Below are 25,511 nucleotides of genomic sequence, written 5' to 3' on the forward strand. Positions count from 1 at the left end.
GGCACTCAGGACAGGCTACCCCAGCAACTACAGTCAACCTGCAGGAGAGCTCAATGGCCTCCTGTAGAGCGATCTGCCCTGGGTTTCTTGCTGAATAGCAAAGGTTCCCTTTGCTATCTGAGAACGATGGGTAGCTTGTTCCACCATTTTGGAACCACAGTAGATAGGAGCATTCTGCAACCCATTTGTAAATGTGTAGCTGGCATTGCGAGGTTGGGTGAAGGTTAATCAAAGAGACAAACTGGGTGGCAATAGTGGACAAGTGCTGAGGTCCAATGCACCAGATTGCCTTGTGGATGGTGCATAAGACCTTTACGATTACCCGCTAATCATAAATAAGCCAGTGTAGCCTCTTAATGATTGAAGGAATGTATTAATGTCTCTTGGTGTTTGTTATCATGAAAGCTGCTAAGTTATGGCTGAATTGAAGTACCTTGATTAGAAATGTTGTGATCCATCACCCTAGCTAAATCCATGTGTTGCTGCCAACTTAAAAACATAGCAACATAGCAACTTTCCCAGTTCTGTAACTTCCCCTTGGTGATGTACCCATTGTACCCTATACGTACAGATAAAGAATTATTTGATAGGAGTATCATCATAGGTTAGAGGCGTTCCAAAGTGTACACCATATTACAATACAGCTATATCTAACTGTGACTGCATTACTTACTTTACGCATATCGAAGCGGACCAGAGTTAGCGTGTCTCTTTATTGTATTCAGTTATTGTCTTTCTGATTTGTGTCTGTTTTTATCACAGACATATTCACAAGTCTAAATATCTTTGGTCATTCTCATATTCCCAAAATATCCTTTCATTTTATGCAAAGCAGCCATGAGCCATCCACGTTGCTATTTTTCCCCTTCCGCTAGCTCTTAGCGGTATTACGAAAGAGTACAATAAACATGTACCATACTATCCATATTGAAATGATAACCTTGCATCAGCAATAATGTGTACAGTTATGCCAGTTTTTCCTAATGTGATTTCCTCCGTAAGACAAGTGTCATGTTCTTATTATGACTAGAGTATATACTGGGACTGATTGTTAAAAAAGAACATTGTAAAATTTAAAAAGAGCCAGTTTACAATGTTAGTGCAAATAAATAATCTCTTAAATAGTATCTTTTAGCAAGACTACACGCCAATTTGTTTCTAAAATTGTCCTTCGATCCTGCAAAGGGTCGCTCTGAAATTCAAACCAATGATGTGTTACTTCTATGAGCACGAAGGTGTGGTGTGGGGAATGAGGTAGGCACTCCAGTTACTACTTAATAAATATGTTTATTGCATGAATCCAACAAACGCCCCTCTCCACTTTAAGGCCGTAACTGCCTCAGCTTCACTAGGGGCCTCCCTATATACGCACACAGAAGGTTCTAACATGTCACAATGCAACAGGCTGGGCAGGAGCCCCAGTCTGAAGGTAAAGAAATAACACAGAAAGTTAAGCATGTTAAGAAAGTCAACTAGGAAAAAAAATATATATATATGTAATTACATACAAACAATATAACGCAAGGCAATGTTTACTTTTACACAGTGGGCGAGGAAGTGGGCGAAAGAGAGAGAAGGAGAAGGGACTAGGGACTAGGAGAGAGGGAAATACTAAGAAAGAGAGGAGAGAGATAGGGAGAGAAACACACAAACGGAGGACAGTGATAGATGGGGAGAGAGAAAAAGAGCCAAAGTGAGAGGGAGAGAGGCAGAGAGGGATACATACAAGAAGAGATTGAGAAACGGGAGCGAGAGGGAGAACTGGAGTGAGGGTGGTCGGGAAAGTAAGATGCTGAGAGAGTGAGGGGGATTGGGAGAGAGACAACTAGACCTCACTGAATGAGCGTGTGGGAGACATCACGGACAAAGACAACAGGAAAAACGGAGCCTGCATGAACACCCTGGAAGAATAAGATGACAGAGAGGGGGGACCACATGCACACAAATAGAGAGGAACAGACCACGCTGATATAGACAGAGACAGTGTACCAAGTCAACATGAAGCATAGGGAAAAGAGAGCGCAGAGTGTGGGAGGCAGAGAGCTTGATCTGTGCATGAAACTCTGAGTACAGATAGTTAGAGATAAAATGGAAACATCTTTTCAACATGAAGGGAGAATCGTTGACTAGCTCTGTAGTTTTCAGAGAGCAAAATGTGGTCAAATGTTCTCTTAGACACCAATTCCTGGGTCTGCAGGTGCAGAAAAAGAGTATCTTTCTGTCTCCTACATCCGCCAACTATCCCAAAATGTGGGCACTCACAGCACTGTCTTCCTACACCACTGATGCACAATGTGTAGGGGAGTGATTTGTAATAGGTTCAAAAAGATAGCCCCCATTTTCACACTGTCTACTATCTCTACCATAAGGGGATATACATTTGTATTAATTCTAAAAGAGATAGGACCACAAATGAAAAGAACAAATCCTGGTATCCTAAGGGAACAGTTAAACCTCTCTAGTTGATGTTCCGGTACTTATATCTTGAAAGAATAGATATAGTACAACACATAGCAAAATTCATCCAAAAATATAATTTATTATAAATATACTGAATTTTACAGACCCTAAACTAACACGAAAGTTGATTATGTTCAATACATATATATTGTTGTATTTTCATAAAAATCCAAACTCAAGTAAATATATAGACACAAAATGGCAACATATCACAACATCACAAATCAAATGTTTCACAAAAACATATATATATAGCTGTTCCCTTAGGATACCAGGATTTGTTCTTTTCATCCATGGGTAGGAGAACCTGCCTCCTAGGGAGTGATGACAGAGGAACCACCATGGGGCTACTGCCTCTACTGGGAGATTCTGCACCACACTGGAAGAATATTCCCAGAACAATGCTTAGGAGGCGGCCATATATGGCATCGCAAATCGGGCACCTCCCTACAAGCAGGTGAATTCAAAACAATAGCATTTGCGTGGTACACTCTCGTTTTGAAAGAAAAAGAGATATGAACATGGGCAAACACTGCCTGGTGAGGAAATTGGATTTATTTATACTATTTTGATAGAGCCCCAAAACATACATTGGTGATGGGGAAAATGGTAAATAGGAGCAGGGAGTGGAAAGCCAAGTGGGGGCAATTGGGGAGAACCTCTGTAAAAAGAAAGAGGATGGTTAAAACCAATGAACATTCATGAAAAATACAAAAATGCAAATTTGAAAATAGCAGAATTCGAAACTCCTTCACAGATCCGTTCACGCTGCATGGCAGAGAGAAAACAAGATTCTTCATATGAATTCACCGGCCCTTGGGAAGGAGCAGAATTCCGAAATTCCATCGTGTTGTGCAGATCACAAGGACAGCTGCACGTGGTGGGCCCGACCAAGGGTGTGGAAGAGGTCGGGTCCCTCAGAGTGCGCTATCATTCTGAAAATAATTAGATCAATACTGTTGCCATTCTGCTGGCGAGCAGAAGCATCACCAAAATGATACTCACGTTTACTGTCTCTGTTCTGAGATGGGTACAGAAATGTCCTGCAAAACAGAAAAGACAGCTGTCATGATGTGACATTTGTTTCTGAATTTAAGTTTACAAACGTATGCACTTGTGGAGAATATGTGAGAGGAGCCTCACTGACCATCCTTTTACTCTAATCTCAGATGGCACACTCACTAAGCAGAATGATCTAATCCCCAAATGTGATCATTGAGTAAAATACCACTGTCTCCACCTGTTGGCAGCAAGTTCTCTTCCAATCAAAGGGATCATTAAACAATATGATGGGGCAGCCTGGGGAGGGATCCTCATAGATCCTGTGATATGGGTTTGCATGGAGTTGATTCCTGGCGGTGTGCTTTTATTTCAGTGCTTAATTAAATGAATAGCAATTTAGATTGGGTGATAGATGAATACAAATTAATTGAGCATAGCGTAGAATTATGACAATAGTTATTGTCATTAAAAAAAAACATCCTTAGTTGAAATGGTTAGGTAGGAGGATCTTTGACCCAGTGCCTGTATACTTGAAGAGTGGGTCGCCAATTAAAAGTGTGCTGTATTTCTCTTACAGGCCCTACTTTGAGCTTGCTGATACGACAGTCAGTAAATCGACTGTAGCCATGTACTCACGTGGCTGCAGGGAGAACAGTTACACACCACAATTATAAACTAAACTTTGAATGCAGTCCATTCTGTGCAGTGATACTAGTGCTAGGGATTCGACCTTTGTTGGCAAACTGTAGGTCAGACCCCTACTCTGACTGGGACTGGGGTGTATAGTTTTAAACAAAAAAGGTGTGTGTGTACCAACAGGAAAAGTTGTGTGGTATAACAGTGGAAGAAATCACTGTAAACTGTCTCATTAAATGGCTGCTATGGAAGGATCACACTGTACAGAGTGTATGTGGCTTACACCTAGGGCCTCATCACGACTTGGCTGGTAACGCCGGCGCTATTAGCGCCGGTGCTATCTGCCCTACCGCGGAACTCCCCGGCGCTAATAGCGCCGGATCACAAGTTCGGCGGTAATGTTAATCCCCATTCCCCATTGAGCCCATTCGGGAATGCCCCATTCCCCATTGGGCTCAATGGGGAAATTTCGCGCTAATACCGCCGGCGGATTTCCCGCCGGCGGTATGAGCGTGAATTTTCAGCGGATTTCCCCCCAGCTAAGAGCTGGAGTGAAATCCGCCGAAGTCCTGATTTGGCGGACCCTTAAATCCAGCGGTAATTGCGCTACCGCCGGATTTAAGGGTTACCGCCAAAGTCGTGATGAGGCCCCTAGTATGGTGTCCTTGTGTTGACTCTCTTCAGGAGGGAGAGCCAGTGTGAGACTGGGCTTGCTTCTAGGCCCACTCACCCCGTTTGTTGTATTTATAAAGTCACGGGATACAGGGGAGCCTAATTGAAGCTTTTCACACTTTCCGATCAATCCCTCATTTCACGGGAGACCAGGGCACCTAAATGAAATTTTTGGTAGTGTTCGATCAATTCCTCATGTCACAGGAGACCAGGGCGCCTAATTGAAGCTTTTCCTCATGTTCGATATTCCTTCATGTCACAGTAGACCGTGGTGCCTAATTGAAGCTTTTTGCGCACAGCTTTTTTATTTTTTTTTCGGCTGCTTTTCTCTCGCTCGCAAACTACTGTCACCTTCAAACCTGAACTGAAGCCTTCAACGTGGCTGTAACCTGCGGCTTCTCCTCTGCTGCTCTCCTTTCCGCATCCCTCACAGCTTGATTTTCTCAGTGTCTCAATACGCCCACACCAACGGCTCCTTCCCCGCCTCACATCCCTCCTCCTGACGGGATCAAAACAAAACAGCCACAGTCAATCCCCAGAAAAAAGAAAAGGACCCAACAGGAACACAGACTTCCTGGATCTCACCCCTTGCCTGCTCATTAACCCTTCCTCGGCCAGCTTCTGGTGTTTCGTGTGCTGTCTGGGCTCTTATCCTTTCAGTCCCTCCTTCCTATCGCCACTAGTTTGGGAAGGGCATAGGAGCGTGATAAGTAGTCGGCTTGTGCCAACAGTTTCCCCGGTCGGTGGACTGGAATAGGGTTGTAGAGATAGAAACCATCGTGGGATTCATATCTTTGGTTTGGGCTAACCAGACCAAGGTGAATTGTCGCCCTAACAGGTAGTACCACAGGGATTCGACCGCCCATTTGACAGCCAAACATTCCTTTTCAACAATAGCATAGCCCAGTTTGTGTGGTAGGACTTTTCTACTGATGAACACGATAGGTCTCTCCGCTTCCCCTGCGTTCTGGAACAGGACCGCTCCTATCCCGGATCCAGAGGCGTCGGTGTGTAAGTAGAAGGGGCTGTATAATCTGAGCATTGTAGCACTGCCTGATAGGTGAGCGCATTCTTCAAGACCAAGAAGGCGGCTTCTGTCTCCTCTGTTCGCCAGGCTCGGTCTTATGTCTTGGTCGCCTTCAACAAGTCTGTAAGTGGTGAGGCGATGGTGGAGGAATGAGGACTGAAGCATTGATAGTATCCATCAATCCATCAAAGCCTATAAAGGCTCGTACCTGTCTAGAGTTGGCAGAAAACGGTAGTTCTCGAATTGCTTCCATCTTCTCTTTTTGGAGTCGAATCGTACCTTGACCTACGAAGTACCCCAAGTACTTTGTGTGAAAACAGGCCATCTGTGTCTTCTGAGGGTTGACATGTAGTCGAGCTTGGAGCAGTGTTCTCAAGGATAGCCCTCAAGTGTTTTAAGTGTTCTTCCCAGTTTGAACTGTATACAATTATGTCATACAGGTATGCTCCCGCATACTGGTCATGTGCTCTCAACAGGGTATTCAATAGTCGTTGAAACATTGTCGGGGCTCCATGTAGGCCAAATGGGAGCACCGTAAACTGATACAGCCCAGAAGTGGCCAGAAAGGGGGTATTTTCCTTGTCTTCCTGTCATAAAGGTTACCTGTATCCTTTGGACAGATCTATGATGATGATGAACTTGGCTCCTCCCAATTTGTCTAAAAGGTCTTTGATGCTGGGCATTGGATAAGCGTCACATTTTGAGACTTGATTGAGCTTGCGAAAGTCCATACAAAACCGGACACTGCCATCGGGTTTGAGGACTAATACAATGGGGGAGCACCATTGGCTGCGGGGTGGCTTTATCACCCCAATCCGTAGCATAGACTGGATTTCCTGGTTGACAGCTTGTATTCTGGCTTACAGGATCCTGAAGGGTGGTAACCTTACTGTGTTCGCTGGAGTCATCCCGATACTGTAGTAGGCTCTGTTGGTATGCTGTGGTAGCGAGGAGAATACAGAGGCAAATTCGTTGATAACCTGTTCTGGCTCTTTCCGCTTGGAGGGTTGTAGCTCCAGATAATATGTAGGGCTTCTTTTTCGATGTGCTCTCCACTTTTTCGCATCTCTTCCAAATCATTTCACTTGGTATTTATCATGGCCACAGAGATGGGTGGCTCAAACCCATTTCTTTCTGTAGTTGACGTGATAAGTCTGTACTGGGACCTTCCTGTCTTCTTGGCTTATTTGGTATGTGACTGGTCTGACAACTTGTTCTATTGTTTATGGACCTCTCCATGCGGCTATCATTTTGTTCTCATAGGTGGAGAGGAGTACTAACACCTTGTCGCCTGTCTGAAAGGTTCGTAGTCGGGTGCCCTTGTTTTAATGTTTCTCTTGTCCCCGTTGAGCTTGTTGGAGGTGGATTTGTGCGATTGGCTGCAGTTTCTCTACTCTCTGACTCAGCTGAGCCGCATATTTAGCCAGGTTGATCTCTTGTCACGGTTGCTCTTCCCAGCCTTCTTTCAATAGGTCCATGAGGGACCTTACTGGTCTTCCAAATAGCAGTTCGAAAGGGGCAAATCCTGTGGAGGACTGCAGTGTGTCCAGAAGGGTCACGAGTATCCTCGGAACCAATCGGTCCCAATTTCTTTCCTCGGGTTTCATGGTCTTCCTCAACATCTGCTTAATTGTCTGGTTGTAGCGTTCCACCAACCAATCGGTCTGTGGATGATAGACAGCTGTACTCAACTGTTCGATGTGTAAGGTTTCACAGACTTGCTTGAGGACTGTAGACATTAAAGTTTGTGCCCCATCTGTCACGATTTCTCTGGGTGTACCCACCCGTGCTATGAACGGAATTAGGACGCCCCAAAAACGTTGTGCATTTGTGCTCCTAAGGGGAAATGCTTCTGGGTATCGGGTGACGTAGTCCACAATCACTAACTAATATTTATGGCCTCAGCTTGTGGGGTCGAGATGACCCACAATGTCCATTCCTATGTGATGGAACAGTTCCAATATCAACGGCATAGGTTGCAAGGGTGCTCTTGGAACATTGGCTTTGTTTGTCTTTTGGCATTCTGCACACTGATGGCAGAAACAAGTCACCTGTCTGTGGACCCCTGGCCAGAAGAATCTCCCCAGTATTTTCTGTAGAGTCTTCTTGGCTCCCAAGTGTCCTTCCTTCAACAAAGTGACTCGATATTTAGCGGGTACCAGCAGATGTCTGACGATCCCCCCTTCCGGCGTGTTCATGGCCCGATAATACAGTCCATTACTTTTTTCAAAGTAGGCACCTTCTCCTTTCAGAGTTCCCTCCGTGGCTTCCCGGGCATACTTCAGTGTCGGGGCCAACTCCTGGGCCATCCTGAAACTATCACTCCAGTCCACAACTCCTTGGAGTATAGCCTGCTCATGCCATTTCTTTTGTTGGTTCCTTTTCTCCGCCTGGCTTCTAGGTATCTTGGTATGTGCAAGAGAAATCTCGCTGTCATAAAATGGGGTGCTCTCCAGCCACCCTTGTTTGATTTTTCGTATGATACGGGACATATTTGTAACGCCAGAGCCAATAAGTAGGGGTTCAGGTAGCACAGGTAACACTGCCACACTCTCAAGTCTATTTGCTCCCCCGCCAACTTAATGTGCATTTCCATCAAGGGATATCGCTTCATATCCCCATGGACACACCTGATAGGGATGCCTGGATCGCTCTGACACCTGTCACCTACCAGATCGGTGCTGATGGCCATCTGCAGTCTTCCCGAGTCTATCATAGCTGGAGTCGGTTGGCCATCCACCTCCGCCTCACAGGTATATGGATATGAAGGTCGTTGAGGACCTTCAGGTGCTGGATAGTCCCCTTCTCTTGGGGTATCAAACAACCCATGTCCATCGATTCCACCTTATTTCTTTTTGGGCATATTCGGGCGACATGCCCCATTCCCCACAGTCGAAAAACTGTGGCCCCCTAGATATCAAACCACTAGGTCGGTTCAGTATTCCTCCTTCATTTCCTGTTCGGGCTTTTAGGCCCTCTGCCTCCATTCTTCTGTTTATAGCTGTCAACCATCGTCCGCCATTGGCTCGTGCTACAGGTGGGATCGGTCTCGGCTCTCCCAGTGTTGTCACAGACGGACCAAATGTCATCAATCTCCCTTGCCCCACATTCTGATAAGCGAATGCAATATTGACGGCCTCTGTCAGACTGGGTCTATGGTACTGCCGAACACAGTGTTGTATCAGTGGGGGTAGGGCTTCTAAAAACTGTTCCAAAACAATTTTCTCCGCCATCTCCTGTGTTGTGGTAGTGGCTGTTTGAAGCCATTTTGTTTGATAAGAGCGACGATCGTACTCACTTTATCCTTGTATGTCCACTTTTAATACACCGAGGAGAAAGTGGTTGAGACTTTTTAGAAATATCTGTATAGTCAGACAGTTAAAAAGGCATTGCTTGTTTTTAAAACAACCGCAGTGCTGTATGCTAAAGTGGGGGTCGCCAAATACTTGAATTGGGCCTGAAAGCTGAGGAATGTGCTACTTAAAATAGCCTCATAATACTTCTTATATTTTTATCCTTACCTCTTTGGATATTTTTATCTCCATCTGAATGGAGCTAGCACCGTCTTGTTTTTGGTGAGGTGAACTGCTGGTGAATGAATGTTTTTTTAATTTTTTTTACCTTATATAGGTAGCAACAATCATTTATACATATTTATTGCTGGATGCTTTATATCATATTTTTGTATGACACATTGGCGATTTTAGCTATACAGAAATATCAATGTTTTTTAATAGCCTAATCTTGATTGATTGGCTTTCATTAAGATGAATGAGGACTACAATCAATATCAATAAATAGAAACTTTATTTCCGCAGTAAAACACAACCATAACAGCATATAAATATATTTTAACAACAGTCAGATGGCTATGCATAAAAGGAGAACACATACACATACATTCATTCGGTTGGGTAGCGTAAGAGCCTGGTGTACATATTGTAAAACTGCCATGCATAACGAAGAGCAGAGATATTGTAGAAGCCTAAGCTCTTTTAAAATAGGGATGAACATACTTTTCGTTGTGTGTTTATAATATGGACAAAAAGAGGTGCAGAATGGATTCAATAGACGTTCCACAAAAAAAGGGAAATACTATCGTATTGTGGAAGCCATTCAATTTTGCAAATACTGTGTTAAGTGTCAAACAGTTAAAACAAAGACTATTAATTACATTCTCGTCCCTTGCTAAAGAGGAACAATTTAGATATTCCTGGCAACCACCAATAGCGCATCTGATCTGTTGGTTGCTTTCAGCATTTTGCAGATCCTCGCGAGATTCAGATAGTTGGTTTCTAATTGATGACTTAATTTCCTGCAGGTTGGATTCCTCCAAAGTGTTTAGTGCCACCTAATTATTAAGGTCACAGCTCTTATCCACGGAACCTAAGACGTTTTTAACATTTGATATCCTTTGAATAGCATGTGCCCTGCTGGTGGGCCATTATGCTTTTAATAAAAATTGGTTTAACCAGGATGTTCATTTCCTAATGATTTAAAAAATAAATCCATCAGTGCTACACAAATGCTATCTTTGTATAATTCAAGGCCCAGCTCCATGTGCGTAGCATTATTAGGTGAATGCAGGCGATAATCCTATCACTCGTTTGCTGAAGCGATTCTTTTCCCTTTGAAGGACCTGCCCATTAGAAAAACCACAAGCAGCAGCACCATACAATGCAATAGCACACACCTTGGCCTCAGACATTTTTAGCAAGTACTTAATCGGTTGGATATATGCATGTTCTTGTTAAAAGCATATATGCCACCTGTGGCTTTCTGCATACTAAGAGATTGTTTATAAAAATGTTCAATGTTTGTCAAAATATGAGTAAAGGTATATCCCTGATAACCAAACCTATCCACGTAAGGAATAAAAGGCACCCCAGTTCTAAAAATCCTTGGGGCCTTGGACATACCTCTGAAACTAATTCAACCTGAACACTTCAGCCAGACAAACCAGATCATCCCTATCCAATTACCTGATCATACCAAGGTTTAAACAGCAAAAAGAAGGAGGAAAAAGCTTCCCAGTCCTCGCAGCCAGAACTTGGAACACACTGCCACTAAACATTAGACTAGAACCCTCATTCAACAAATTCCAGAAAGAAGCCAAATCCTGGCTCATGCTGAATGAAAACTAATCACGCCTACCCCGCCACATAACTTACCTCTTGTGAATTCCCTCACGACATTCTAGCACTATTGTGTAAATATTTTATAATGTATATATGGTGACTATGTGACCTTGATAATCATATTACCTGCAAAGTGTACAAACGTTGTATATGAATACGACTCTAACTATAAATACTGTAACTCCTTTACCAAGAAATGTGCCCAGTTACCTCAGGGCTCGGGGCACTATACAAATAAATACAATACAATACAGTCCCTTATTTGAAAAAGTCATGAATCCATATTTATTAGCATTTATTTTCAGACCCCACGTATTCGTATACTCTGTATACTTACCCAGGAGAAACTGCAACGATTTAGGTTTCCTCGAAATTAGTATCATTTAACCACCATTGTTTGTGAGTTGATTGGAGCATTTTGTGTTCTACATTGTTGAAGACAATGGTAAGGCACCTACTGTAGCCATTTGTATCACACTGGGTCTGAGAGTGAAGACTTGCTGTCCACTCCAAGCCACACAAGGAACAAAAGGGGCAGAGTTGTATGCTGATGCTTTTCATCCTTGTAAGGACGAGGGCCCAGGCAGCATAGGAAACACCAGAAGCTGGCGGAGGAAGGATTAGTGAGCTGGGAGGGGCGGGATCCAGGAAGTCCATGTGCCTATTTCTTTTTTCCAGGGATTGACTGTGGCCGTTTTGTTTTGATTCCCTCAGCAGGAGGGATGTGAGGCGTCGAAGGAGCCGTTGGTGTGGCCGTACTGAGACGCTGAGAAAAACAAGCTGTGAGGGACGCAGAAAGGAGAGCGGCAGAGAAGAAAAATCCACAAGTTACAGCCGTGTTGAAGTCTTCAGTTCAGGTTTGAAGTTGACAGAAGTTCGTGAGTGAGGGAAAAGCAGCCACACACCAGATCAGCTGTGCGTGAAGAATTAGGCACCCCGGTCTCCTGTGAGAGGAGGGATTGTTCGAACACTACAAAAAACTTCAATTAGGTGCCCCGGTCTCCTGTGACTTTATAAATAAAACAAACAAGGTGTGATGGCCTAGAAGCAAGCCCAGTCTCACACTTCACGACCCTATGTGAGAAAACTAAGCAAAGCACTAAAGAACCCAAAGTGCCGAAGATATCCGAAGTGCCGTTGTTCCTGTGTGAAGTAAATATGGCTAGAAAAATGCTCACAATCTTAGCTTAGTATGCTAAATGTAATGCAATCTAAGTGGTCTTGTATTGCGCCTGTCTGCCACTATTGATGGCCTCACTGTGCTTGGCTCTGTAAGAGAAAAGGGAGGTTCCTGCCAGCTAACAAACACGGGTCATCTTTCCCAGGCATTCAATGGGAAAGCCCACGAATATGCATGGAAAACAAAGACACTTTCCCATCTGAAAAGGTAGAAGTATGGCAAACAAAGGCCATGCCATCTTGAAGAAGTTTTGAAAAACATGAGGAGTAGCAGTTTTGAATATGTGGTCCTCCTAAATAGATTATCACTGCTTGAGAGGCAGCACACACTGTTACATTTCAAAAAGAAGTCAAAGGTATCACCAGAAGCCTGTTCAGGAACGTAATACAAGTGTTGCTTCTCCAAAATACTTCTCCAAAATAAATTAGACACAGAAACATTTTATAATAGCACAATCCCATAGGAAAACATTCTCTGAATCAGTGCCTTAATCTCCCCACAGAACTCCATGAATGATGGCTTGTGATGCACAAGAAAAATACATATGTCATAAAAAGGGGGATGAAATCCCCTGAACCGGTGGCTGTCATGTGCGAGACAGTGCACCCAAATGACACAGAAAAGCATCCCTTGAAGGCCGACGGCAGCACTTCACGGAAGGAGAGGGGAGTTGTCATGAAAACAACATAGATGCCAGAGCAATCTGAGAGGTCTCCCAGTACTAGTAACCTAATAAGGAGACCCAGTATCTCCAGAACAAAAAAGAATGGAGCAGGCTAGTGAGGTTGGAAAACCTCACTGAGCTTCAAAATCAATGCAAGATATCCAGACAGTCCAGGAGGAGTGCTGGGGGTGGGGTCGGGGCAGGAGGATGGGGGCTCAAAGAAAATAAGGGGATGATTTGCAAAAGGAAAATTCTCCATAACACTCAAGAAAGGAGCAGTCGGGGGCCGGGTGTACTATTATGTAGACCCTAGATCTTCTTAGGGAAATGTTACCTTTTATCACCAGAATCCCTGCATTGGTGACACCCCATATCTCAGTGCCCTGCAGAGTAGCTGAAACGTCCTAGTCTCGACATACTTCAAGTGCTGGTCTAATAGCCCTCCCGCCAATGTGCTCAGAAAATGCACTAATAGCCCAGACCTTGCTTGCTAGGTGTATGGCACTTCTGATTATTTGTCTCTGTAGTTTAATGTGATTGTGTATCCTCATCCCCAGGTGAATATGTGTGTCTACAGCTGTGATTCTACCCTTTCCTATTGTAGGGTTCATATTTATTTTCAAGCACTTAGAAATGCATTTAAGCAATAAGCCCCGAGCCGCTGGGGCGTTACCGAGTCAGGTAAAGCCCTGGGGCCCATAGTTACAGGCCTGAGCGAAGCCCCTGTGGCGAGGGGTTATTTCGATTAGTACCCAGTCCCGCAAGACCAGGGTACTAATACTATTGTTTTTCTAGCTCCGGCATTTCGGAACAGAAAAAGAAAATGGCAAAAAATGGCCGTCGGGGAACGGAAAACGGAGTCTGTTTTCCCTTTACATGGTGGCCATTTAAAGTGTATTGAAAAAGGTAAAAAAAAACTACTGTTGTCCCTTCTCCCTTTCCGTGGCGGCCATTGAAAAAAATATAAAAAAGTAAACCAAAAAATTGGTCGCCATGGAAAGGAAGAAGAGACTACATGAAGTCCCTTCTTCCTTTCCATGACAGCCTGTCACGGATCGGCAACGGACGCGCTGGGGACAGAAGTGTTCCCAGCATGTCCACTCCCACAATGGGCCAAAAAGAAGGTAAGTGGGGTTGGGAGGGTGTATATGGATTGTTTGGATTGGGGGCAACACTTACCTCGCCCCCTGGGGGGGAGGATGGCAGCCTCTAGCGATGGGGTGGCTCGGAGCAGGGATCACCCTGTTCCCAGCCTCCTCATTGGCTAAGGGGCTGCCACACACCCCCACCAGGGACAAAGGAAAAGAATTTTGATATTTGCAATTGTTGTAATTCAGCAATTTGTAGTTTCTCCAGCAACATTAAAGGCTTTTTACTTTCACTTACAATATATTTCAACAGAAAAGAAGCATCTTATTAATTGAACTGATTCTCGTTAAGGTTAGATCCACATAATTAGAGAGAAATAGAGTTGTTGTTGTTTTCAGAGGGTTTCAATACAGTTTGTTGTTCCTCTGATTCCACAGTGTGAAATATGACAATTTGAAGTGTATCTTTATTCCTTGTTAACTCCCTCAACACGTGTTTCTCCAGATTATATAGTCTGGTTCCTCAGGAGGGTTTTTAGGTTAAATAGTTGAAGCTACAAAGAGATAGGAATATAGAGACCTTAAATGTGGTTGTAATGCTGTTTTATATAAGGCTTTTTTATATAAATGAATAAGAGGGGGGGTGGAGGAGTGAAGAGGCATTAATATATACATATGGTGTCTCAAGAGTTTCTGAATCTTAAGATGGTAAATGGTACTTACTATATGGTTTTGTGCTAGATAATAGCACATTCAAGAACATCCAGTGGCTCTTGTATCATTCCTTTTTCATATAGGTCAGGTACTGACAGTGTTCAGGTATATGTTGTACAAGTACTAGTATTTCCTGATAAGTTGATCTAGTTGGGAAATGACATAACTAAACTGACAAATAGTATTTAGATACATTATAGGGGTGATCTACTGTAGGTAATATTTCCCACTAGTTTGTGGTCTTACCTTTCTATTAATGTTGTTGATCCTTATTTGGGTTTGGTCCTTCTCTGGCCTGTTTGCCTTGCCGAGTGTGGGGCTGGTGTGCCTGTTTGCATGTTTGGTTGGCCGTTCTATATGGATCTATGTTTTCGCGGCTATCGCGTGGTGATGTCATTGCGTCGCCACAGCATTACGCAATGACGTCATCACACATACGGAATTGCGTGGTGACGTCACTGCGTTCCGTTTTTTGTGTCAATTTCGATAAATAATACTGGGATTATTTTTGTAGAAGTAAAAAAAGGGGGTTGTCTGTTCTTACTACATTATGTTTGTGTCTTGAGACACTTTGTGTTAAATGAAGGAGATAATGAGGAGTTGTGCCCGGGAATACTGGTTAGTGTGTTTTGCAGCGGACATTGCTCTGTAAGTAGTTAGGCATTAAATTAAAGGAAAGTGAAAAGGTTGTGTCAGTGAGTGTTGCTTGAAATTAATATATAACTATCACTGTACATGATTGACAGGTGTGGAAATGCAATTTAGAATCAAAGAATACAAATATAGTTACTGTAATATAGATACATATTAAATAAAATGATATAGTTCATTGTCGGAGTTTAATCCGGCATGGCAACAGTCTGTTAAGCATAGCCATTTTGCTTCACATTGACGTCAGTTCTGTTCTCGGTTGCCACCTCTTTCTGGTTTTTATATTCTTTCTATTCCAAAGAATGAAGCGTTCTTTATATCATCTGTAGCGTGGTGTTGGAAGGAGTGGTTAGCGAGTGGGTATCTTGTGTCCTTATTTCTCAATGTTCTCAAGTGTTCAGTTATTCTTGTTTTCAAATTTCTAATTGTACTGCCGATATATAGTTTCTTATATGTACATTCTATACCATATACCACAAAGATAGAATTGCAATTAATTAAGTCTTGGATATGATGTTATATACCATTGGGTAGTGATATCGTCTTTTTGGAGTTGGCTGAATGTTTACAAACTGCACAGGATCCACATTTTTAGTTGCCTTTTAGTTTTGTCAAGTTCCAGAGTTGCGTTAATCCTTTTGACTCTTTCCTTAATTGGAAGTGTGACGGGCATAGTATATTTTTGAGGTTTGGTGCTTTGCGGTATGTAATATTTGGATTGTCTGGCAGGTGTGGTCTGAGATCTTCATCTGATATAAGGATCGGCCAGTATTTTGATTGAATTTTTTCAAACTATTGATACATCCGAGTTAAATGTTGTGATGAATCTAATGTCTGGGTCCTTTGATTTTTTGATTCTAGGTTTGTTTTGTAGTAGCTCAGCTCTTGGTCTGAGTAGTGTTTTTTTGATAGGCTTTTTTAAGATTTGAGTTGTGGTATCCTCTTTCACGAAATGTTTGTTTGTCTCTGGTTACATGTTTTTCAAATTATTCTGTAGTTGTGCAGTTCTTTTTGATTCTAAGGAATTCTCCGTAAGGAATATCTGATATGGTGTGATGGGAGTGATTGCTCGTAGCATGAAGCGTACTGTTGCCTGCCGTCGGCTTGAAATGAAGTGTTGTCTGAATAATGTCATTTGCTACATACTATTCCAGGTCAAGAAATTGGATTCTCTCTGTGCTTTCTTGTATGGTTAACTTTAGGTTGTATGGGTTATTGTTGAGGTACTGATGGTATTCCCTTAGTTGTCTTGATTTTCCATTCTAAATCAACAGGATATCATCGATGTATCGACCCCAAAATATGATGTTGTTGTTTTGCGTGAAGGCCGGGTGTTGCCAGGGATGTTGTAGTTCATAATGGCCCATATAGAGGTTGGCATATTGTCACGCCCCTCCGGAGATGTTGGTCCCTGTGGCATTGTTGGTCCCATAGACGGGTTTCGGGCATTTTTACTTCCAAGGTGGCCGCCGCATCGGAAGGTGTTGGTCTAGACGATGCGCTATCGAGCAGCGAGCAAGCTCCACCCTCCTACTCAGGATTCTGTTTATAAGTTCCTGTCAGCAATGCACGGATGCGTTGCTACTCCTCATTGACAACACTTCGTAAATTTGCTTCTAGAATGCCTTGCTACTAGCTTTCATTTTGCTCAAACTTATATACATTCCTTCTAACTCTGTCCTTCATTTATTCCTGCATTCAGACTCTGCTTGCCCACCCGACTCCTTCCCTTCGGCGGACACTCAAGCCTTCACTCACACACACCTGTTCACCGGCTTCGGTCCGGAAACCGGCAAGCAGACTGCTAGGGGTTCTCATTTCCCTGAGTTCGGTACGAAGGATAGTATTATCAGAGGCTCCAAGATTCCGACTGTGAATTTAGAGTGACACCATTTTCTTTCCGTTTGAAATATTTAGGAAATCCGAGTTCAGTCTACAAGCCCTCTCACTTGGTGCATACTCCTGCCGTATGTACTCCTATGCCCTTCTATCATTTCTTTCCAGGTAAAGATCCCGTTTGTCTATATACGTTCTGTTTACTCTATATTGTGTACTGTGCTAACAAACTTCTGCACACAATAGGTAATTGCCGGAAGACATCTCTTCCAGCGTGGTAAATCATCAACTCCTTTTTAAGGGTAACTCAATACGTCCTTACCTTGTTTTTCCTATCTTTTCCTTACCCACACCTTACTTACCATTCTCTTCTACTTCTTCCATTAGACAGCTTTCCACCACCTATTACCTGAACACTTGCTGCACAGACGACATCAATCCAGCAGTCGCCGACACAGGGTTTTATTCCCCAGAGGGTTTCCCTGAGGCCTTTCTTCTCCTCTAAGTTTATTTCCTTGGGGTTACCCTTCAGTTACTTAAATCATTGTTCAGAATATACATTTATTATAGTTAGCAATGCCCGTTTTATATAGAACTGAATTATTCTGAGAGGCTGAGCGGTCACCTCAAGATTCACGGTAGTAATCTTCACGGATAGCCATGGACCCGGCTCAACAGCAACAGTTAGTAACAGCAGTACAGTCTCTGACTGCTGAAGTACAGTCATTAAAACAGGAGAATGCATTCCTACGACAACAGGTGGGAAGAGTCCCTAGTTGCTCCGAATTACCTCCAGGCCCGATTCCGGGGGGTTTATACGATGGAAATGCTCATAAACTTAAGGCCTTTATTGAGGCCTGCACAGTCCAATTTTCATTTAAAACAGCATTTTTTCATAATGATCGGGATAAGGTAGGGCACATGATAGCTCATTTAACCGGGCCTGCTTTGGCATGGGCTACACCACTAGTTACCACAAACAATGTTCTTCTGGATTCTTATCCCGCTTTCTTGAACAGCCTTAGAACAATGTTTAGTAGACAAGAGATCACAGCTTCAGCTCAAGAACAATTGTTGGACTTTAGACAAGGATCACAAGATCTACTATAATACATAAGCACCTTAAAGAGTTAACAGCCGGTACCTCTTTGGCCGATGATGCGCTGATAACGTTATTCCGCAGAGGATTAAACGAGGAGCTAAAGGATGAGGTGTCCAGAGTGCCTAGACCTCCAAATCTAGCAGAACTAATTACGATGGTTATGCAGATGGACTATCGGTTACAGGAAAGACTCAGAGAACGATGTCGAAATCGTTCTATGAGACATCTGACTACTTATTCTCCCAGTTCAGTGAGAGCCGAGACCGATGAACCTATGCAGATAGGAACAACAAGAGGCAGACTCACCTCGGAAGAGCATAACAGACGTCGAGTCAAGGGGTTGTGTATGAATTGCGGAGCCAAGGATCACGCAGTCCAAGATTGCCCTATCACCCCTACCAAGAGACAGGGAAACGCTCCTGCCCAACCGCTCGGGGAACTGCGGTTAGGGAGTCAGTAACAGGGTCCTCAATAGCATCCTTGCCCTCTCAAGTAACAGATATACCTGAGCTCAGAATTATTGTCTTGCAGGTCATGCTTAAGTGTGGTACTTTGGACTCCATATTGGTTCCCGCATTGATTGATTGCGGGGCCGTAGGAAATTTTATCGATACCCACTGGAAGACTAATCATGGAATACCATGTTCCGCCAAATCTATGGCAATCCCTGTAGAATCAGTAGATGGTAGTCCATTAGTTTCGGGCCCCATCAAAGAACAGACAAGACCTACTCAGATGAAGATCTCATCTCATCAAGAGACCATCATATTTGATGTTATCCGTACTGCACATTATCCCTTGATTTTAGGATTACCCTGGCTCCGAGCCCATAATCCTTATCTCAATTGGAAAGCTGGCACAATTTTTCTAGGATCAGAAAATTGTCTGTCTCATTGTGTTTCTGATGGACCTCTTGGCTTCCGTTCTACGATCTCAGTTCAAGAAAACAACTGAACTACATCTCTGTGCTTAATAATATCCAAGAAATCCCATCAGACTATCGGAAATTTCAGGCAGTATTTTCTGATTCAGAATATGCCGAGTTACCCCGACATCGTAGAGATGATTGCGCCTTGGAACTCGTTCCTGATGCACTGATTCCTTTGGTTGCATGTATATACTATCAACACGAGAACGAGAAGTCCTTAAAGAATATCTCCAAAAGAACTTACGCAATGGGCTCATCAAGGAATCCACATCTCCAGCCGGGGCTTCATTATTCTTCATCCCCAAGAAGGATTCAACGGAACTCCGACTGTGTATCGATTATCGTGGGTTCAATAAGATCACAACCCTGGATCGATATCCTATGCCCTTGCTACCTGACATTCTGGAGGCCGTTAAGGGAGCTACAATCTTCACAAAGCTGGACCTCCGCGGTGCATACCATCTTATCCGTATCTGAGCTGGTGATGAGTGGAAGACAGGCTTTCGTACTCCCTTGGGGCATTACGAATATAGGGTGATGCCTTTCGGACTATCTAATGCCCCAGCTGTTTTCCAGCATTTTATGGACCACATATTCTCTGATATTCTTCTTCACACAGTCATCGTCTATTTAGATGATATTTTGGTCTTTTCTACTTCAGCTTCTGATCATATTCATCACGTCAAAGAAGTTCTGCAGAGACTGTCAGATAATCATCTATTTTGCAAATTGGGCAAATGTGAATTCCACAAGAGCAGGGTGGCTTATTTGGGGTACATTTTATCAGCCCAGGGCATCGCTATGGACCCAAGGAAGGTCTCGGATATCACTGAATGGCCTACTCCTTTGTGCGTAAAGGATCTGCAGAGATTCTTAGGATTCGCAAACTTTTATAGACTCTTCATTCCCCATTATTCAGAAGAAATTCTTCCGATGACGGCGCTTCTTAAGAAAGAAGTAAGATTCCATTGGTCAGAGGAGGCCCACCAGGCCTTTGAGAAACTCAAAAGACGCTTCATTACTGGACCCATACTGATTACTCCTGACCAAACCAGAAGGTTCATTGTAGAATCTGACTCTTCACATCAAGCTTTAGGGGCCGTCCTGCTTCAGGAAAATGGACAAGGAATAGAGTGTCCCATGGCCTACCTATCGAAGACGCTCTCACCTTCAGAGATAAACTATTCAGTTCTCGAAAAAGAACTACTTGCGATGAAAAGAGCATACGAAGAGTGGAGACATCTATTATAGGGGGATGGACATGCTATTAAAGTCCGAACTGATCACAGCAATCTTCGAGCATTACAATACTCGCAGACCCGGAACAGCCGTCAGGCACGTTGGGCCCATTTCTTTTCCCGCTATGAGATCTTCTCCTTTATACCAGGAAGAGTTAATCTTAAGGCAGACGCACTGTCCAGGAAGGATTATAATACTACTACCCCTTTCCGGTCTGAACCACTATTTCCAAGAGCAAGATTTTTACAAGTTGTTACGACCTTTCTTCAATTGGTGGCTAATTCGACCTCTCAATTTTTACAGCTCAATCCCCGATTTGTTACCATTTGGAAGCTTACCTCCTCCCAAGGGTGTGTATACAGGAATCAACAACTGTTAATTCCCTCTGAAGAGTTAAGAAGATCAGTTCTACAGCTCTGTCACAACTCTAGGATGGCTGGCCATAGAGGCGTTGCAAATACCAAGGAGTTGGTCCAACGTCATTTTTGGTGGCCAGAGATGGCTTGTGATATTCAAGACTATGTTTCGGCATGCGCCATATGTTTGCAATCCAAGTCTCCTCTGTTGGCCCCATTGGGTCTTCTGTCGGTAATGCCAATCCCCGACCGTCCTTGGCAAATGATTTCGAGAGATTTCATCGTGGAACTACCTGTCTCTGATGGTTGCACCGTGATCATGGTGACTGTAGACTATTTTACAAAAATGGTGCATTTTGTTCCTCTTCCTCGAATTCCCACAGCGGCCCAAATGGTGAAGATCTTCCTTTCACGGATATTTACACTTCATGCTCTCCTGGAAACAATTGTCTCAGATCGTGGGTCTCAATATACTTCGCGATATTGGCAGCAAGTCTGCAAGAGTCTGAACATCTTCCGGGCGTTAAGTTCTGGTTTCCATCCACAAACAAATGGCCAGACAGAACGTCTCAATCAGACGTTGGAGGGTTACCTGCGCTGTTACATCTCTGCTTCACAGGACAATTGGTGTTCATTACTACCGTTGGCAGAATTCGCCTATAATAATTCTCATCACTCCGCTCTGGGTTCCAGTCCTTTCTTTTGCTCTTACGGTTATCACCCTACCTGTTTCCCTACTTCACCATCACGATTTCCCAATGTGGACAGCCTGCTCAGAAGTATTCAGGCGGGACATCATACAGCCAAGACATCTCTTCTGAACGCTCAAAGACGCGTCAAACGCTTTGCGGATAGACACCGCACTCCAGCACCGCAATTGGAGCCTGGCGATCTGGTGTGGTTGGCTTCCTGATTTTTACCCCGTCATTTAGTCCCTTCCAAGTTGTCTCCTAAATATTTCGGTCCTTTTCCCATACTGCAACAACTGGGTTTGTCTGCCTTCAAACTCGGGCTTCCCTCTTCATGATCCAGAATCCATCCAGTGTTTCACATTTCCCAACTAAAAAAGAATGTGATAGATCAATTTTCTAGATTGCGGAATACTCACCCTCCTCCAGTTTCCACTCCGATGGGATCGGAATATGAAGTGGCTGGCATTTAAAACTCTCGCTTTTTTCGAGGTCGTCTTCAGTTCCTGATTGGTTGGCGAGGATACTCTCAAGTTGACCGCTCTTGGGAACCTGTCTCAGTGGTTCATGCCCCGGCTCTAGTTCGCTGCTTATTTCAGAATCATCCTGGTAAACTTGGAGCCCCTACCCATTGGAGGGGGCATACTGTCATGCCCCTCCAGAGACGTTGGTCCCTGTGGCATCGTTGGTCCCATAGATGGGTTTCGGCCATTTTTACTTCCAAGATGGCCGCAGCATCGGAAGGTGTGGGTCTAGACGATGCGCTATCAAGCAGCGAGCAAGCTCCACCCTCCTACTCGGGATTCTGTTTATCAGTTCCTGTCAGCAATGCACGGATGCGTTGCTAGTCCTCATTGACAACGCTTTGTAAGTTCGCTTCTAGAACGCCTTGCTACTAGCTTTCCTTTTGCTCAAACGTATATACATTCCTTCTAACTCTGTCCTTCATTTATTCCTGCATTCAGACTCTGCTTGCCCACCCGATTCCTGCCCTTCGGCGGGGACTCAAGCCTTCAGTCACACACACCTGTTCACCGGCTTCGGTCCGGAAGCAGACTGCTAGGGGTTCTCATTTCCCCGAGTTCGGTACGAAGGATAGAATTATCAGAGGCTCCAAGATTCCGACTGTGAATTTAGATTGACACCATTTTCTTTCCGTTTGAAATATTTAGGGAATCCAAGTTCAGTCTACAAGCCCTCTCACTCGGTGCATACTCCTGCCGTATGTACTCCTATGCCCTTCTATCATTTCTTTCCAGGTAAAGATCCCATTTGTCTATATACGTTCTGTTTACTCTATATTCTGTACTGTGCTAACAAACTTCCACACACAATAGGTAATTGCCGGAAGACATCTCTTCCAGCGTGGTAAATCATCAACTCCTTTTTAAGGGTAACTCAATACATCCTTACCTTGTTTTTCCAATCTTTTACTTACCCACACCTTACTTACCATTCTCTTCTACTTCTTCCATTAGACAGCTTTCCACCAGCTATTACCTGAACACTCGCTGCACAGACGACATCAATCCAGCAGTCGCTGACACAGGGTTTTATTCCCCAGAGGGTTTCCCTGAGGCCTTTCTTCTCCTCTAAGTTTGTCTGGGAGGTGGAGGAAGGGACTCAGGGAGGCTTTCATATCCGTCCCCCCTGTTTGGAAGAATTCCGGAATCAGAATGAGAGGAGAGGAAGAAGACTATCGGTGAGTCCTTGGGGTTACCCTTCAGTTACTTAAATCATTGATCAGAAGATACATTTATTATACATTTGATGGTGCAAATTTGGCCCCCATCGCTGTGCCTTGTTTTTGTTTATAGATCGTGTTGTTAAATAAAAAGATATTTTTGTTTAATACAAAATCAAGCATTTCAAGGATCATTCCATTTTGTTGATAATAGGAGATTGAGCGTGTTTTCAAAAAATATTCAGTTGTCTCAATGCCCTTATTGTGTAATATACTGGTGTAGAGTGAAGAAACATCTAGGGTGACCAGTTTGAAGTTGTCTTCCCAATGTACTGATGTCAATTGTTGGATGATATGTTTCGTATCCTGTATATAGGAGGATAAGCTTGCCGCAAGGGGCTGAAGATGTTTATCAATACATTCTGAAATTGGTTCTGTTAGAGAGCCTATACCGTTAATAATTGGTCTAGTTGGTGGTAGGCCCAAGTAAGGCTTATGGATTTTTGGTATAAAGTATGCTGTGGCTGTGATTGGGTAGTTTGGTGTCATGTAGTTCCTTTCATCTTCAGTCAAAGGTCCTTGCTTGTACCAGACATTATTCATTAGTTGCCAGCCTTTTAAAAATGTTGGTATTGGATTTTCCTGTATTTCCTCATAACATTCTGTGTCTTGAAGGTGGATGTTGGCCATTGTGATGTAATCCTTGGCAGCGAGTAAAACTATTTTTCCTCCCTTGTCTGCTGGTTTGAGGATAATGTCCTGGTTATTTTTAAGTTCTCTTATGGCTTTCATTTCCATGGTTGTTGGGTTGTATTTGATCCTTTTATCATATTTTTGGTGCCCATTCAAGTAATGATGTCTGAGGTCATTAGTGACAAGTTTTTGAAAGATGTCTATTGAGCTTGTCATTGGAAGATTTGGATTAAAGGTTGATTTGGATTTGAGTTTAGTTTCAAGTGCCAGTCCAAGGTCTAAGTCCAAGGTCTATTTGCTTAGGTTTGTAGGGTTTATTGGAATACAGTTTTTTCAATCAAGTGCAATATCATTTTAATGAGCTGAAAGTCTAAGAGGAGTGAGATTTCTGCTTCCTGACTCCAGCCAACCAAAGCAACATTTTCTATATATAGACACTGGATCGCAGAGATTACAGGGGGCCAGATTCTCACAATTGTGGATGCAGAAACAGGTCAAAAGCAGACTTCAAATCTACAAATGCTGAATATAACAACTGTTGACCTAGGATCACGTATGTCTCTAGCAACAGATTTAGACAGAACACCTGATGAATAGTTGAAATGCCTTTGAAAAACCTTGATTGAAGAGGTGTTAGGAGGCCAGAATCTGGCATTTGTCAAGATGCACCTGCAGCACCTTCCCATAGATGTTGGGCAAGGAGTCCAACAAGAAAATGGGGCAGTCATTTTTAGTACCAGTTTTGTCCCCCTTTTTATAAATAGGCAGCATTTGAACACCTTTTCGCAACCGGGCAAGCATGAACGCTCTCTAAATATGATTCAACAATTTTAGTCAGACAGAAACCCAAATGTCGGCTCCTGCGGAAAAAATTCTGTAGAGAGTTTATCGGGTCCAGGTGCCTTGCCCACCTACTCTTTGTGCTACTTGGACATCAAGGGTTCACAGGGGGCAAACACAAGGGAGGTTTCTCCCGTGTCTTGGGTCACAGGCATAGCTGGTTGTTTTGAAGAAGTTATAGCGAGTTGCTTCAATTACCCGCTGATGGGTTACAAGCATGTATATCGGATAGAGAGCCTTTGGCTTCTACATGCCAAAAGTCGCATTGGTCATGTGACACAAGGCCCTGTTTAATTCATTCATATCCTTTCATAGTCCTCCATTTTTTTTACATCTATCAGCTCCTTAAATCTGTGTCCTGAGTAAAATGGCAATACCATAATTTCTCACCCTCAATAGCTCACTCTTAGATGTCTTACAATCCTCAAAGTACCATGTATTAAGAATCAAGATCCTTGTCCTGGAATGCCTTGTGGCCAATGGTCTGATAATCTGCACCAATGCGTTATAAACAAAAAAACTGCAGGCCAAAATTCACCATTGGTATACAAAAAGGAATTCCTTTATAGTTGGAAGAATTTTATTATAAGGTAATGTAATAACCTGTTCCAAATTTAATGGGCCATCGCCCCCCACCCTATTCCCCTTTTAGTTGGCACATAACAAATCACATCTTTAGGAAATAAGTGGCTGCAAGTAACTAGTTACACTGCAATGTATCCCACTAGCCAAGACTAACAAGTTGTGGTCATAGAAATCCGCTCAGCATTTGAGTTAAACAGTTTGTTGTTTATGTATCGAACTAGCAAATATGCACCTGCTTCAGCTGTCAAGAACAGCAGGATGGGCGCCCGGGTGAGGGTGCCCCTTGCCCTGACGGCACACACTGGTGTGCCACAGTATGGGACATGG

At 43.4% G+C, this 25,511-nt stretch overlaps 1 protein-coding gene across 1 annotated transcript in view; it reads right to left on the bottom strand.

The window, feature by feature from the left end:
* Window positions 1-25,511, bottom strand: part of LOC138471996 (tumor necrosis factor receptor superfamily member 1B-like) — a 340,373-nt gene that overhangs the window by 45,629 nt on the left and 269,233 nt on the right. The window contains exon 8 of the mRNA XM_069609902.1: window positions 3,466-3,503. Within this exon, the coding sequence (XP_069466003.1) occupies window positions 3,466-3,503 (38 nt within the window). The remainder of the gene's footprint in view (window positions 1-3,465; window positions 3,504-25,511) is intronic.

Source organism: Ambystoma mexicanum, chromosome 8 (assembly GCF_040938575.1).
Source record: "Ambystoma mexicanum isolate Mex_15411 chromosome 8, UKY_AmexF1_1, whole genome shotgun sequence".
Lineage (NCBI taxonomy): Eukaryota > Metazoa > Chordata > Amphibia > Caudata > Ambystomatidae > Ambystoma > Ambystoma mexicanum.